General features: G+C 40.9%; 1 protein-coding gene across 3 annotated transcripts; it reads right to left on the reverse strand.

The window, feature by feature from the left end:
- Positions 1 to 1,894: 1,894 nt before the first annotated feature.
- On the reverse strand, positions 1,895 to 15,804 carry LOC133107021 (MAPK/MAK/MRK overlapping kinase-like). 3 transcript variants are annotated; one of them, XM_061216078.1, is made up of 12 exons: positions 15,777 to 15,804; positions 14,698 to 14,812; positions 14,242 to 14,331; positions 13,736 to 13,806; positions 8,497 to 8,575; positions 7,864 to 7,912; positions 6,546 to 6,724; positions 5,608 to 5,709; positions 5,271 to 5,444; positions 3,505 to 3,625; positions 2,360 to 2,557; positions 1,895 to 2,060 (listed from the first exon to the last, which is right to left on the reverse strand). In XM_061216078.1, the coding sequence occupies exons 2-12, from the start codon at positions 14,715 to 14,717 to the stop codon at positions 1,983 to 1,985; spliced, it is 1,161 nt and encodes a 386-aa protein (XP_061072062.1). In that variant the 5' UTR covers positions 14,718 to 14,812; positions 15,777 to 15,804; the 3' UTR covers positions 1,895 to 1,982. The 3 variants fall into 3 exon arrangements, with proteins under 3 accessions (XP_061072062.1, XP_061072060.1, XP_061072061.1); XM_061216076.1 differs by lacking the exon at positions 15,777 to 15,804 and adding an exon at positions 15,183 to 15,387; XM_061216077.1 differs by lacking the exons at positions 14,698 to 14,812; positions 15,777 to 15,804 and adding an exon at positions 14,474 to 14,601.
- Between the last annotated feature and the right edge of the window lie 1,081 nt (positions 15,805 to 16,885).

Here is a 16,885-nt window from a genome sequence, read left to right on the forward strand (position 1 = left end):
TGTACATGAAGCTCACAGCACAGAGTGCGGCCTGACGAGAGTGTGTTGGTGCAGTCAGTCTGCCTGAAAGCTCATTACGCAGTCAGGCAGACCCATTCTGCCTACGAACCACATTTTGTGAATGAGGCAGATCTTAAATGGCGCAGTTAAAACACATGTTTAGTGCTTTGAATAGCTTCACTGCATGTGGTGATATCCATGTACCGGCTGCCACTTAATAGCGTATCCAGTGCAGGACAAAATATGTACATATTCCAGCTGTGGCAGCTATTGTCGTTTCCATGATATATTTTATTTCTCCCAGAAACGTATGGCTGGAAGTCTTTTCCCCTTCCTTTTCCGTGGTTGCTTAAGAGGATAACCAATCAAAACAAACACGCAACTCTGTTTTTATTATTTTTGTTCTGTTTCTAAAAAAGGCTAAAAGATTTGTATTCGGTTATTTCAAGATTCGGGGCCTGTGTCTCTATTTTAGTTGCACCTCAGTTTACGCCTGCTCTTTAGAGGTGGTGAAATTTCACGCACAATTGACCATTGTCAAGTGCCTGAACTTTAGCTCATTCGAAGTAATACATAATCAGCCACACTTAATATCTCCGCCCTTTATTTGCGTGATCAACCCTTAAATGCATATGCATTAAGGAGATAAGTGCATCTTGTGATGTCATACTGCGGTCCCAGCCCCTTGCGCTAGTTTGGTACATACATTCTGCCAAGGAAACATGCATTGTGTCATACTGTATGTGTGCCTGAAAATCGTCAGCTTAAATCTGGCCCATAATACAAATAGGTTTCTGATGTGCATCAGTCCCTGTGCACCCCTGCCAGTGTAAACTAGTCCTAAAATCTGTTGAACCAGCCCAGATTTGCCAGGTTATACTTCAGGTATTATACTGATGCTCCAAGTACACTTTTCCGTTCTGCCTCTAAAACCAAGGGGCTGATTCACTCAAGGATTGCACTTGTTTTGTTATTCCAAAATGGCTGCAAGCACCCAAATGGCTCAGCAGGAACAAGACACTCTCTGGGTCAAGGTTGAAATAGTTTTCTGTTGAATGACATTGTGCCTTTTCAGTTGATAACTACGTCTTTTAAAAGTCATTTCTGGGATGCCCATGCAAAAGCAGGTAAGAGATTTTTAAAACGCTGCTCATTCATACGCTAGAAGAAGCTCAACCTTACAGTGAATCTGAACTTGATCACTGAATTCATAAACTGTAGATGCCCGAAAAGAAAATAACAATTTGGCTGTAATGCTGACTTGAAAGGTCAGACTGGAACATGAAGGGAAATGATAAGCCTTTGAGTACCTGCTTTGAGTTAAATGTGTAAACTTATCTGTATAAAAGGCAGCAGCATACACTGGTTATTTGAGAATACATGGGCAAGAAACGTTATTTGTGCTGACCTTTCAAAATATGTTCTCTCATATTACTTTGGACATCGTGTTCTGCGATGCTGGTTCTGTAAATACTGCATACAACTTGTGGCTGCTCTCTAAATGCAGGCATAAAGGCAATCATCACTTTAATGTTCCCAGTGTTCCTCTTGATCTTGCAGGGTTTGAACTGTATACCAAAGCCAAACTGGTCTAGACTACTCCACCCAAGTGGGTCTTCAGGGTTAGCTTTATTTACTTTAAATGAAACCGTCTTACTAGAGTCACGGCTGGATAAGAAGTTAACATGATTGCTTCAGGCTCATTCCAGTGATGAGATTGTAAGTTTGGGGTTGTTTTGTGGTCTGTTATTGGAAATCATTGCCTGTGGTTCATGTGATTTCTACAAACTTCTCCCTGAAAACTTTCTAAGAGTGCTCTCCCAACAGTTTGGTTCTCCTCCAGGACTGCTGTCCAGGGTTAGTCAGGATATGAAATGTTTTTATTCATGTACTGGGCAAAATCCACAACCAGGGACAATGATTGTAAGGGGACCATGGAGTAACTTCCCCTGAGACATGAGGTGGAGCTCTTCCTCTGTTGCTTAGTAGCCACCACGCTTCCTATGGAGAGGGGGTATGTAGTAGCTTTTGAAGCTCTGACGATGAGCCTCATCTCTGGGCTGCTGGGATCAGAAGGCAGGCCTTAGTATTTCACATCATATGTCTAGAAATTGTTCATCACAGCAAGGAATCGTTTATTTCATGAACACGTCATTTCAATCGAGCTTTAATTTCCTTGCGTTTAACAAGGATGCTGAGACCAAGGCATGTGCTTTCTCTCTGTACTGAACCCTTCCCACCAAATTCAAGAAATGGCAAAGTCGACCTTTCTTGTTTTCAGAGCTCAGCACAGCCTGGAGTCAGAGTCTAGAAATGAGACTTGGTTATTTATTTATTCAAAGGTGTCGGGTGTACTTACCTTGGGCAGCTGCGAGTGGCATTTCTTTGGCGGGATCGTGGGGAGGGATCCGTGGTGAGTGATGGTGAGAGCTGGGAGGGAGGCGATGGGGTAGGAGATTTTGGGTGGAGGGAGCACCATATTCAGCTTGGGTAATTCACCTGGGTAATGTGGAGGGTTGCGTCTGATGAGGGGTTCTGCGACATGTTTAACGTGGTGCTAGGGAAACAAAAGAGGATCTCATGTTACACCTTCCTCACGTGTTATACCCATCTTAAGAATGTTCAGGCTACAAGCTGCACCAAATAGATTACTTGTGTATTGCAAATTATTTCTGTTTCAGCCAAAAACATCAGAGCAACACGTAAGAATTATGATTCTTGATGATTTAAATTATGGCTCAAATTGCTTTTCCAGACTAGCTTCTTTTAACTGTGTGACAGTCTGTGATTTGACAGGATAAGAGCGACAATTATTCCTAGATTTGAAATCATCTTTCTCATTTCAAAACTTGCAGAGAAAAGCAATCTTGAAGATTAATGTTTCTTAGTAAGATTACAGAAAAAACTGCTGATTAACTTCAATAATTGATCAGTTTGAATGCAAAGTGTAAATGGTGTAGACACCTAGGACTCATTGCAATCGATAATTTTATCCGTCCTCATCTCCTTGGTCCTCGACTGACCCGGAAATCGATTGTGGCGCTCCATATTTAAAGGGGCAGTTCATCCAAAATTAAATTAAAGTATTTTTCAACTTGCCCAGAGTACGATCTAGCCATCCAGATAGTTTTGCTGAGATGTGACTCATTTTCTAGATTTGACTAAATCTGTTGTGTCTTTTGTAGACAAGAGTTTCCTGTGATATAATGGTCCTATACAGACCTTTTTGTTTCTGGTAATGAATCGCCAAAAATGTAAATTCGCAAAACTCAACAACTCAATGTCTCTTTCAAAATATAATGCCACAGTTACAAATGTCAATATATACAATGTACATTTTAATCAAGAACCATTTCTTCTGTGGGAACTTGCCAGTGTCCATACAAGCAGAAGTAATTCTGCTGATGCACAGCAGTATTCTGGTAAAATGTGAGATTTAGATGAATCTCTGAGGCCTGTATATACTCTTAAGTGCAGCGCCCCCTTGTGGAATGGCTGTCTCACCTGTCTTCGGCCCTGCCTTGCAATGCGCCACAGGTGATCCACTGAGTTGGGAGTCCCTGTTGTCTGTGATCCCTCAGTCCCAATGTTCCTCCGCAGAGTTGAAGCTCTCTTCTCCAGCAACCTAAAGAGTCAAGAGCTGATGGGTTATCTTTATGCCACCGTGTAAATGGGGCACCACAAACGGCAGCCTATCAACAAGAAATGCAGGCGGTAGAGATGTTCATTTTAATTATAGTTATGAGGTTCAGTTATTTGAAATGGTTCCTAGTAATAAACCGTTCAGAGATATATTTTTTAAATATTTTATGATATCATCTTTGATATCACCATACTAAAATACATTTGCAGTAGATATGTGTTTGCAGTTGCTCATTTTAATTATAGTTATGAGGTTCAGTTATTTGAAATGATTGCTTGTAATAAACCCTTCAGAGGTATTTTTGTTTCATATTTTGTATTTGTAATTTTGTATTTGTAAGTGTAAGGGGAAGAAACTTGATATAACAATATGTATAAATGTACCACACAATAGAATCTTCAAAACCAGCTCTTGCTATTGCACTGCACTAGTTTTTAGGATGGATCAACCAGATAACCTTCAAGTAAATTAAGACCCCTTTGAAACATTGGAGTCTAACCCATGTTTTCAAGCTAACTGATCTCTGCCTGTTCCTGTCTGCCTGTTGGGCTATGTGGATTCACTAGTCATTATTATCTGGATGGCTGATGGTAGACAGCAGTGAATAGACTGGGACATCCCCATGTTATGAAGACTAATGGATGTTTGCCACTTGCTTTAAATAAAGCTGGGTTTTTGGATCAGTGTTGCCCAGATGAACACATCGTTTATTGTCTATGGATGAGCTGATCTAGCACAGTGGATACAACCACCCGTGCAAATAAATGAAAGTCAGGTGCATCTTTGCAACATTAACCCTTTACCCAGCTGTGCTTAACATTGTAGCCACAAATCACTATCTTTTGCATCTCAGAATCACTAAATAATATTTCATTATCAGTAATCATTTCCAGTACCCCTTTCCGGTCCGTACCATAATCTAGTTATAGAAAAGCACCCCACCCACCCCATACATTTCTTAAAAAGAACACGATTATTACTCTGTAGTTTTAGATATAATGTGCATATGCACTGAATTTTATTCCTTGGATATCCCCATTTGCCGAATACTTCGCCCCCCTATCAAGTATCGTAATGCAGATCACTGATGGATGACACCGTATAGCAATATGTATTTGCGAAACGAGTTGTACCGTATCCTGGAAAAGAATGACTCAGTAATGTATAGTAATGCATATTTTCCAGGTATAATGGATGAAAATGACTGCTGCTCTATAGTAATGTATCAGTTATAAGAGTCTTGGGCCTGAATGACTCACAGCAGTATGATGTAGATTGGTCATCAGACTGCAATGCGTTTGGTGGACTGACCTCAGCTCTCTGAAGCAGGGCTGAAGCAGTATGTAGACTGGTCATTAGACCCTCAGACTGCAGTGCGTTTGGTGGGCTGACCTCAGCTCTCTGAAGCAGGGCTGAAGCAGTATGTAGACTGGTCATTAGACTCTCAGACTGCAGTGCGTTTGATGGGCTGACCTCAGCTCTCTGAAGCAGGGGTGCAGCAGTATGTAGACTGGTCATTAGACTCTCAGACTGCAGTGCGTTTGATGGACTGACCTCAGCTCTCTGAAGCAGGGGTGCAGCAGTATGTAGACTGGTCATTAGACTGCAGTGCGTTTGATGGACTGACCTCAGCTCTCTGAAGCAGGGGTGCAGCAGGGCCGCCTTGGCTCCGATGCGCTCCTCCGGGTCGTACTCCAGCATCTGGTACAGCAGTGACAGGATGGGGGCTGAGCACTGCGGGACCAGCTGGGAGATGCCGCAGCCCTTCCGGGGAGGGAAGTCGAAACGCATCGCCTGTGACCTGCGGGGCAAAAGATATGGAGCAAATGAGCTTGTTTCTGGGATTAAACATTATCTTCTGTGAACACCTATAGCTGAACCACTCCGTAGTAAAACTGTGATCTACTACCTACAGTAATCTGTAATGACTACCTAATGAGGTTAGGATGAAATGCTATGCTTACTGCTTAAATTTCTGAAGGAGACTGGGGTTTGGTGTGCCCAGTACATCGTGGATTTTGGACACCTGATCCAGCTCGTTCGATCCTGGGAACAGAGGATTGAGGCTACAGGACAAAGGAATACAGTTATAGTTGATCTCAGCAATGACATCGTTTTATTACAGGGAAACAACATTCACACAAATGATTAACTTAAATGTGTACCACAGGTGAAATATGCACAGCACTGCCTTTTTAGCATGTAATTAGGTGTACTTAAATCATTATACCAGATGAGTCCAAACGAGAGTTGCATAACACATTCAAAGTCCTCTTCCAAAAGGATGTCCCGTCACATTAGATGTAATTTGTTAAGCGGGATTACCCCCACCAGGCCCCACAACTGCCGGTTACATAAGGGGAGACACCACAGCGGACAGGGAAAGTCTTGTCAAAGAAATGCTTGTTTCGGTGCCCAGTAGTGTTACTATGCTGTGGGTCGATCACTTGGCGACTAACAGTGGGCTCTCTCTCTCTCTCTCCCCGTGCTGTCACTCTGAACATCTACACAAACTCAATGGGAAACTTTGGAAAGGGACTGAAAAGAAAGAAGGGAAAAGGGAATGACATTATTAGTGGTTGTACGGGACAGAGACCACCAATCCGGTATGCTTTTGTTTAGTCCATACATTTAATCTATAACTCCTCCATTTATTAGTGGAGACTTACTTTCCCAAGTCCCTGAATTGCAAAGAACTGAATACTTTCTCCTGGGTGAAGTGAGAAGGTAACCAGGCTGAATCACCACCCACACACCCACCCCTACCCCCAGAACGGAGTGCCCTGTTTTGGGGGAAACCCCATGAAACCTGTGAAGACACTATGGTGGTGGGTTAGGGCAAGGGACAGATTGACAGACTGGTAGAAGGTTTGAGTAAGACGGAGTCTTGGCGAGGAGCTACCTGATGATCTCGAAGAAGACGCATCCTGCGCTCCACATGTCCATCTTGTGTGAATAGTGGCCGTCGGTGAGCAGGCACTCTGGGGCGCGGTACCAGCGGGTGGAGATGTACTCTGTGTGCGGGGGCTTGGAGTACATGCTCCTGCAGGAGCCGAAGTCTGCCAGCTTCAGGACGTCCTGCTATTGAGACGACAGGGTCGCGTGACTCATCCACTGGGGCTTACAATGGTTGAGATGACGGTAAACTGCTGCTCTCTCTCTCCCTTGTGATTTTCAATTTCGGTTGTCCTTTCTTTTTAAATGTCTTTGGCACTCACTGTCCACTATCGCTATGTAGACCGTGCACAGAAGTCATAACAAGTTTGGAATTGAAAGGTCACAATATATACAACAGTAAAAAAAAGAAAATGAATATAATAACAAAGTGAAGTTTAAAAACAAGCATGCAATTACAGGATGGAAACACAGGGATATATTTTCTAAGAACGCAAGAGCAAAAAGGGTTTTAAATGTAGACACTGACTGCTTCCCTGACATGGCCTGGCTGACTGCTCCATAGCTTAGGGGCTCAATATGAAAGGCTCTGACACCTATTGTTTGTTTTTTTTAGTCTTAGGGACCACAAGATGTCTTGTATCTTGTGAACAGAGAATACATCTGGGAACATACTGTATAAGGTATGGGCAGGTTGGGAAGATATCACAAGGCGAAACTGTCCAGTGATTTTTAAGTCAGCAGCAGTACTTTAAAATCCATAAAATTGCTATCTATATATCAACTATATCTAGCTGCTTTGTTTTGAATAGGTTGTAAATAGCAAGGATTATGTTCGGACAGCCAGAGAATAGAGCATTGTAGTAATCTATCCTAGAGGAAACAAGCTTCTCAGCATCGCTCAAAGACAGGAAAAGACAAATCTTTGCAATGTTCCTTTAATGGAAATCAGCGGATCTTGACATGCTACATGTCATTGGCAATGCATGCCTTGAGGCAACATAAACAAGTGTAATCAGAGATGGGAGACCCTCTCCCTTTCATAGAAGCTTCATCATAAAGCTGCTACTGCATCCTTGTGAGGCAGAGGCAGAGGCGCAGAGCCAAAATGTCTTCCCTTCAGAATAAGGCTGAATGGAACACACAATAACCACCTGGGGACAAAATCAGCCATCCGAGGGACTGGCTCCAAGAGCGAGGTTCGCTGTTCATTTCATTATGTCCCATGATGCAGCATGTTCCTTTCCAAACATCACACACTGGTGCACTGCGCTGCGGGAAGCCATGCTGCTCTGAAGCAGCAGGAAACATATGCTCCAACTTACCCTAATCAGAATGTTCTCCGGCTTGACATCTCGATGGAAGATCCCATTGCTGAAACAAGTACAAAATACAAAAATCTGCTGATGAACTCGGGAATGTGTACACACATCTCACTGAATTACCAGTGACCCATAGTCCAAACAGGCCTGGGAGATTTTGATTTTTTATATATTGGCAGGGTTGGTAATTACTGTTCTTGCTGATGAAATTCTAGTCTCGGTAATGATGAAAATAAATACAACTGCAGGCATCTGCTTGCTGGTTCATTCATTCATAGCTAAAATGGTTTATCTTATCGGTTGTTTCCATGGGAAACACTGCAGAAAGCAGAGACTATCTAATACTGCAGAGCTCGTTAAGCTGAGAGATAAAAGTGAGTTAATTAGATGAGTGAGTCGGTTATATTCTTGAAAATTAAAGGATTTTTTTTCCGTATGTAGAACACTTTTTTTCATTTCATTTCATTTTTTACGTAGAGCTCATACCTAATGTTTGTTTATAATCACTATGAATGCAGATGTATACTGCCAACTGCCTTTGACCACAATTTAGACTACAAACATATGAACCCGACATGTATTGTGAGTTGTTCACCTTTGTTACAACCGCCTTGCCTTGTGAATGGCCATACCTACCTATGCATGTGATCCAGTGACTTGCACAGCTGGTACATGTAGTGTTTGACTCTACTCTCTGGTAGAGGATACTGTCGCCCTGCATAGAAAACAGTGAACATCAACACTGAATTATGAACTGTAATATCTCCAGGACGGTATAGAAAGTACAAAAATGTATTTCTACTTTTTATAATTATTGGGCTGAGAATCTTATGAAGAGCATTACAGACAGACAGGACCAAATACATTAAATGTACAGTACAAAGACCAAAATAAAAAGGAAACAGAATAGCCAGCAACACAGTAATTGAGAATGTACAATTAAAATGAACATAAAGCCTAGCTAATAACATTTAATAATAATAACAGAAACTATAACATTCTGAAACTTTTAGGACCTGACAATGATCGATGCGATCAGTCCCATAATAATAACTTCAGGATTGACATCAAATTAATTAGCATGTACATCACCTCAAGCCACACAGTACTTGCCAATAATGCTTTACAGTTCCTATCTCCAGAGCAGTATTTCTGCATGGCGGGCTGCAGTGCCTGCTGGTTTTCTTATTTGGGTCTAAATACAGGAGGTTACTGCGTTTAAGGTAGAAATAAAATCCAGCCGACGCTGCAGCCCACCATAACCACTGCTACAGAAAATGGATCCATTCTCTGGCCTGTGAGTCATAACACTGTAGTTGTTCAAGGCCATTTAATAGATAATAGATAGTGGATTTTCAATTACTACAGTCCATTTGTGAGGAGAGCTTTTTAGGTTCCACATCTTAACCCTTTACACTTTTCCACTTATTTTGTCCTATAAAATTGTCAGTATCTCAAAAGCGACTTACTGCACACACGACTTAAATGAAAGATGATGCTTGTACCATTCAGAAATTTGAGACAGAACTAATTTATGTTAGAGCATGTACATACATTGTACACAAAATACAAAATTACACTAAAATACAAAAAAAAGGACAAAACTTGTGTTTTTATAGTTCAGCACTGAATATCTCAATTTCTAAGTCAAGGACCAACCCAAAATTGTATATTTGTACAAGATATAGTAAGGATATCGACAAGCATTCACATTCCACATGAGTTTTACGAAAACTGCACCCAGTGTCCCCAAATCTCTCCAAATACAAAACATCTGCATTTACAGGTTTACATCTCTAGCAAGTTCAAATCCTGTAATTACGCATGTCTATATATTCATTCTGCTATGCGAACACGGCGGTAATCCTAAACTGTCTGTTGCCTGAATATGACACATTATACCTTGTTGGAAGGGGTAGGAAACCCTGTAAAAACAGCATGCAATGGTTTACATTAGTTTGCTACTGAAATGCCCTAGCAATGTTTTTACGCAACAATAACAAGTAGTTCGAGACTGCATTCGCTTAGGTAAAGTTCCGGCAAAAACATAGTTTTCTCGAAATAAACTTCAATGCTAGTCAGAAAACAGTCATAGCTTCATCACCAGGTGGGATATTTGGTTCCATAAATATGTCTGTATCGAATAATTTGCAAAACAAACTTGCATTTCTCCCAAACCCGGCATAAAATAAATAAATAAAATATCGGCATAAAAGTTATTCATGCAACTTCTGAATTGTATATTTTTGTTCTTATATTGGAACATGATTTTTTGATGTAGAGAAATGGTATTAGATATGCCTTTTATTCTGTCTGTGACCAGGTCAGGGTTGGAAACTGTCACCGTGGCCTGGAGGAGCTTGCTGTTTTATTGCCCTGCATTGCAAATAAGAAACTGATAAGAATCTAAACTGCTCTTCTCCCAAGCGGAGAGTCTTTTTAACAATCTGGCATCGCTGTTTTGCAGTTACATTACATTGCAGTTTCCAACAATAAATTGAGATGTCGACGACCCACAAGGGGGCAGAGTGGATGGGGTTAATGGTACATATACTGTTCTAGCGAAATGCCGAGGCTAAAAAGGATTCAGTAATACCAAGTGTGCTAATGGGCATGAGATGTACCAATGCAGAGTAGGAGGCCCTGGTGTCTGCTGAGCTAAAAATATGTTGTTGTGTAATTTCTGATGCATGCACAGGCAGCACACCTGGGTACAGGAGCCCATCCACAGCAACACCAGGGAAACAAAAAAACATCTCAGGCGTGTAATTAAAAAGTGAACAATAACCTCACCATCAGCAGAATGTGCAGTTCCTAATTTCTGTAATTAGACTTCTCATCTCATTTATGTGCCGTTTCTAGGCATTTGGCTCCAAAAATCGTTGTACATTGATATTCCACTGCAGCGATTACTGTGGCAGAGTTCAGCTCCATTGTTGTACAAGTGCCGGACATTTTTTTTTTTTTACAATTGTGCAGCTTCTTGACAGTCCATCATTTTCCCTTACACTTTTCATAGTGTAGTCACAGAGAGACAGTAGATTATTTTACAAACCATGCTTTTTGCTACATTGTGGTTTTCAGGTCATACATGGCACTACCCTGAGGGAGTTGAGACTGCAAGACAGTTATTATGGTCCATTAAGACTTTTTTATTATTTTCAGGCCGACGGACAATAGGCTATGAAGATGTGGCAATCCTGTATCGGTACACAGAACCAATCTTCTTGACCGCCCACACAATTTGATTATTTGTGCACAATGCACAATAATGTGAAATAAATGGATGAATGTGGGGAAAACATTCTGTACCATCCAAAGGAGATTTTGGCACATGCACAGACTAATATCATGTAAGCAGATAATTCTGAACGGGGTGGCCAAATAGGGGCAAGAGATTTTTTAGACCGTGGCACATAGTAAAATACGAAATGGGTAACTGTATGATTCAACGTATGGAAAGTTCCAAACTAACAACATAATTTGAAAACTAATACCCTAACTTTTTTAAAGCTCATCTCTTCTTTTCCAAATAAGTGCCCATGTTGCGCCCGTCAAAAGTAGCTCACCTTAGCAATGGATGCCATTGACACAGCAGCTAGCGCAGCCAATAAAACTCGTCACACAAGAGGCATCAAGCACATGAAATTAACATAGTGTATCTCCGACCAGTGGGCACTGGCCCTGTAAAGCCCATCCGTATTAAGCTATCTGAAGTACCAGCAGTCTATATGATGTGAAAGAAAGCAAGGTAGCCTTCCGTATGACTGTGTGATCCGATCATATTCTTGGTCTTATACGCATGGCACATAAGCGCCAGTGCAATGCTATTTCAAGAATAACTCCCGGTATCTAATAAGTGCCTGGTGCATTTGGTCCTTAAAGCAAATAAACACCACAGTGATTATTGAAAATGTTATGGTAGTTTTGACATGAAATCTCGAAGATTGAGTTATCATGTAATTGCTTTTCAATCTTTTCCCTGAATCAAGAACTTTGGGGGGTGGGGTGGCAACAGGGATGGCCACCCCCGAGATCCACCTCTGTATGTATGGCTAAGTTCACATTACAGAGCTACACTTTTTCTCTGATTCAATCTTTTTCCATTGCCTGTTCACATTCATGTTTCTAAATGACCCATATTTATGCTAATTGCATATTTCTAAGGCAGTTAGAGATACAATCACACCACCTAGTGGTCAATCTAGTCCATTTCAGGGCTCTGCATTGGTTGCAGTCATTCTGGCACTCTTCAGAGTTAAGTTCAAGAGGCCTTGCAGGGTCTTTTAAATGCATACCAAGTTAGGTAAAGTGTGACAACTGACATAGTGTGACAACTTACCCACTGATGGGGCAAGTTGTCACAAGTGCACACCCTCTACTTAACTGACTATAACTTTTTTACTGAAATAAGATATGAAGATGTAAGACTTAATTCTTTCATTTGGTATGACATTTATTCCAATGTAATGTATTCTACACAAGAAATGTAAGAAAGTGAAAAGTGTGACAACATGCCCTGCTCTCCCCAACTGTGCAGGGCGACCAAGCTATTGAGGCCAGCCAGCCGATGTACAAAACAGAATTTTGTTAATAACGACAGCTACCTAACATTACCGAACACTAGCCAGCCTCTTGCTTAACAGTTAGCCACCAAGGCTTTCTCATGCAAACCCAGCTAACACACTACTGTAGTAGCCAATCCATACATGGCTCCTCTTGCTCTCCTCCTTCTTTTATTTGACCGGAGAACATACAAGTTCAGTGTGTTGGATACCTGCTTTTCTGATACAGTACAGAAAGAAACTAGAGCAAAATAAATGCCTCACGGTTGTATGCCTCCGCCAACCAATCAAGTTACAGTTTACATCCGTGTCTGTCCAGCAATAACTAATTACTAAACTTTGTGAATCCACAAGAAGTACAGCTTAATGTATTTTTATTATTTTTATACATTTCATTCAAGAATGCATGTGCCGTTTCTTTGTCATTGATGTTACTTATAATGTAAACAACATTAAATGTTGAATCAAATATTTTTTATCATTACAACCTGAATATTTAGTTTGAAGGCAGAGTAGTGGAATGATAAGACCAAGAAAAAAATTTCATTATTTACATTTTTTAATAAAATTGCACATATTTAAACAACATTCAATGAATTTATTTGATTTGCACCATAATTTTTTTCTGTCAAACCACAACAATTGAAGCGTATGATACTAACTGTAAAATATCAAGTAATGATTACATCACCAATCAACACACAAAATAACCCAAGATCGTTTTCTCAGCTACAGTGGTAAGCAAAACATTATGATGTCACAGTGAAGCTGACCTTCGACCTTTTGGATATAAAATTTCATCACTTTATCCTATTAGGCATTAGTATGAAATTTTGTCATAATTTGTGTGGTCACAGCAACCTTGATCTTTGACCACCAAAATCTAATCACTTCATCCTCAGTGGACAACAGAAGGACATCGGACAGACGGATGGACGGACAACCAGAAAACACAATGCCTCCAGCCACGGCTGTTGCTGGCACGGAGGCATAAAAAGGGCGACACCCAGAAACGACCCAACAGTTTTTGTTTTTAGAATAACAAATACAAGGCACGCAAGGCCTTGGGCATAAGTGAGCACAGATGCAGGTGTATCATAGAGTATGTTTGTTTTTTGCGAAAGTAATACAAAAAAACATAATTTATTTCTTATGTTTGGATAGCAGGCATGGATACGGTATGGGTAGGTACTTGTATTCTACTCCAATATGGCTGTAACTAATTACATTATTTCCTAACGATTCCAAGAAAGTCCAAGCAAGTTCAGAGATCTCTGAAGAGACATTTAGACAAATATGCCTATACATACCTCGTATTAACTCATAGATGTTCATTTCCATCAGTTCACAAATCAAGGACAGAGATCCAGTCTCTTCATCGCTGGAAAAAAAATCCACAGGATGGCTTGAATATACCCTTGGCTTATGCATACATATGGATTTCTTTCCATTTATCATTATAGAGCTACTAATAACTCTTTACCTGTCATGAACTACTGTAAAACAAATAAAATAAAACACATTGTTTTGGGGTAGGGCTAGCTATTTTTACAACTGAATGTTTTCTAGTTTTCCCAAGTGAATGAATGAGGTTAGGTACTGCGTCTAGTATCAAAAATATTTTTCAAAGGTTGATGCAGTAGCATAATCCATTGAAAGAAGTTTTCTACTTCTTTAAATCGTTTTTCAATGGACTTCCCTTGAATTTTGAGTGGCATGCAACTTTTTCCACTTACTCTTTGCTAGGTTTTACAAGTAAAATTACTTAAAACATTTTTTTAATTTTTTCATCAAGTCCCAAACCCATCTTACTCACAAAACAATTTCGTGCAACTGAATGATATTGGGATGGGGGCTGAGTCTCTTCATAGCCTGCACCTCCCGCATGCTGTTCGCCTGCTCCAAGCTGAGAGACAACGCAAAATGAAACTCTGCTCTGGGCCAGTAATAGGAAACAACTGCACAACATCTGTCTATTTAAAACAGTGCTGTTTTATTTTGAAAGCAGAAAAGGTGACGGCGTTGCCTGGGGTTAAGTAAAGGCTGACCTCAGCCTGCCCCCAAGGTCACTAGCAGGGCATGATGTCATCCATGAGGCCGGAAAAGAACGCGCCTCGGACGTGTTGGTCTGGCCTGCTCGAGTTTCAGGTCAGCAATTCGCATCGTACACATATGCTGGCGCACCACCGTCAAAACTGGACACGTCTGACTTTTTAAGCGAGCAGCCTTTCATTAAATATTTAAATAGTTAAAAAAACACAATTAAAATCACCTGTCTACGTGCTGCTTCATCGTTTTACATGCATAGTATTTCCCATCTTTCAGGCTTTGAGTTTTCACCACCTCGGAAAACGTCCCTTCTCCAATCTTCTTGATTATTTTGTAATCTAAACGAAAGAAAGAAAGCAATGCATGAAGTCAATGTTTGCTCTCTGGACAGCAACTTGGTTTCATTTTTCGAATAGCTAATGTTACCTTATCATAGGTCTAATTAGCAAGCTACGTAGTTAATGTTAAGGTGTCTCGCTTGCTTATTATTAGGAAATTATAAAAATTGAAACATACATTTTACATTGTAAGCCCCTAAAAACACACATGTTCACATATTAACAGTTGGCTGTCTGCATAGAAGCACATTAGGCAAAAGAGAAAATCATAAGTTGGAAAATATTTCTACAAATACGTTAACGTTAGATAGCTAACACTAGAGCTATCGTTAACTTGACTCAAACACTGTCTTCACGTTTAGCTACTTACCATCCATTCCTCAGTACAGTCATCGGCGGTGCATACACATGCAGTTTGCCCATAATATACACATTTAAATCATACATTACGTTTACATCGTAAGGCGCAAATAAAACTAAACATGCTTAGTTAGCTAGCTAGTTAGCCAACTTAGCTAAGGTGACAACAGTTAAAAACTCGCCGTGTTACAACCGTCTCCTTAGCAACCGGGCACGCCTCAACTCTGACCCGCTCTTGTGCGGCTGGAAAACTGTAACGTTATCCTTTCATCTCCGCGAGAATATCGAAATGTAGAACCTACTAAACTCCATTCTCTGTGAGCGTATGGTTTACACAGATAGATGTATTTATGTCCATGTTATCTTCACTTTCATTTGTCTTCAGGAAAATGAATATTCGTGTCGTGCATGTTAACCAGACTATAATATAGGCTAGATTGGTAAATAGTAGTTATATGCATATGATGATTCGCAAAAAGAAAGTCTAGCTAAGTTAAGTACCCAGCCACACCCTCCGCGTTTAAGCTGGCGCAGTCTCATTTTTTCTTGAGGTAAAGTTAACTGCAGACACACACTCATCAGTTTGAACAACGTGATGTCTCACCTCTGCTTCTGAGCGTGTTGCTGAGAGCATGTCGAGATCTATTTCGATTGTGCCAGCGCTGTCCATATTTACTGACATCCGCTAAGATTTCCATTATAAAGTTGTCATTTCCGATTAATTGAGACTAATTGTGGCTCTCTTGTTAATATCCTCAGTAGGCTTCTCGTATCTGTTAAATTAGGTAGGCCAGATGTATTTGCATATTTTGTATTGCATATGAATTTAGGCTATGTTTTGTTCAATATCTAAATATAATGCAGCCCAATTGCTCTCGTTTAAGAAGTAACCAGACAACCGTCGCCAATACATCCGGCATACAGTGTACTTCTACCTCATAAAACACACACCCTTGTATATTCACCACAAAAACCAAAACGTCATTAAGCACTCAATGTGAATACTGTAGGCCTACTTTTAATGTCGACACTGGAATTCAGAGCTGTGCTCAGAGCTTTTGTGGGTTCGTGGTCCCCAGTATCTAAATGACTATTTGGCGACAGGGAGAGCCACATTTAATAACAAGATTTACACTCTGGAAATTCCAGGATATACTTCAACCGTTAGGGGGCAATTTCTCCTTGCACCGAACAAAGCACGGAGATGCAACAATATATTGAATAAACACAAAGAATATGAATTTTCATGATTACTTAGGTGTTCTCTTACGTTAAACGAAAAAAAAAAAAGAAAAGTTTTCCGAATTGCAAAAGACTGAGTCCCACTGTATTGCTCAGGCTGCACTGCAACGTCTATTCACAGGCGCGATCCCACTACTGAGCGGCACGGGGGCTTTGACCTGCTCCGTTTCCGACCTGGGCCGGTTCACCCCTCCTTAGGCGACCTGGTGGTCCCGGGCTCCCCCAGGAGCACCATATCGATACCGAACTTAGCGTGGACACCCGATCGACATAGTCCGCAGCAGCTCAGAACCCCTGAGCTCAAGCAATCCGCCAGCCTCAGCCTCCCAGTAGCTTGGATTACAGGCGCACGCCACCACGCCCGGCGAAAACCAGGGAGGCAGTGAGTGCTCATGAAGTGTCGAGCTGATGACGTCATTTCAGTGAAAAGGGTGCCATCTTGTGGTTGAATTATGTACCTACAGACTTTAC

The sequence above is a fragment of the Conger conger genome, chromosome 1 (genome assembly GCF_963514075.1).
Source record: "Conger conger chromosome 1, fConCon1.1, whole genome shotgun sequence".
Lineage (NCBI taxonomy): Eukaryota > Metazoa > Chordata > Actinopteri > Anguilliformes > Congridae > Conger > Conger conger.

Excerpts from the sequence above, each read along its gene's own strand:
- LOC133107021 (XM_061216076.1), bottom strand. Across the intron at positions 8,576-13,735 it reads CATCTATGAGTTAATACGAG|GGCGACAGTATCCTCTACCA; the intron begins GTATGTATAGGC and ends TTTTCTATGCAG. Across the intron at positions 7,913-8,496 it reads TCACTGGATCACATGCATAG|CAATGGGATCTTCCATCGAG; the intron begins GTAGGTATGGCC and ends TACTTGTTTCAG.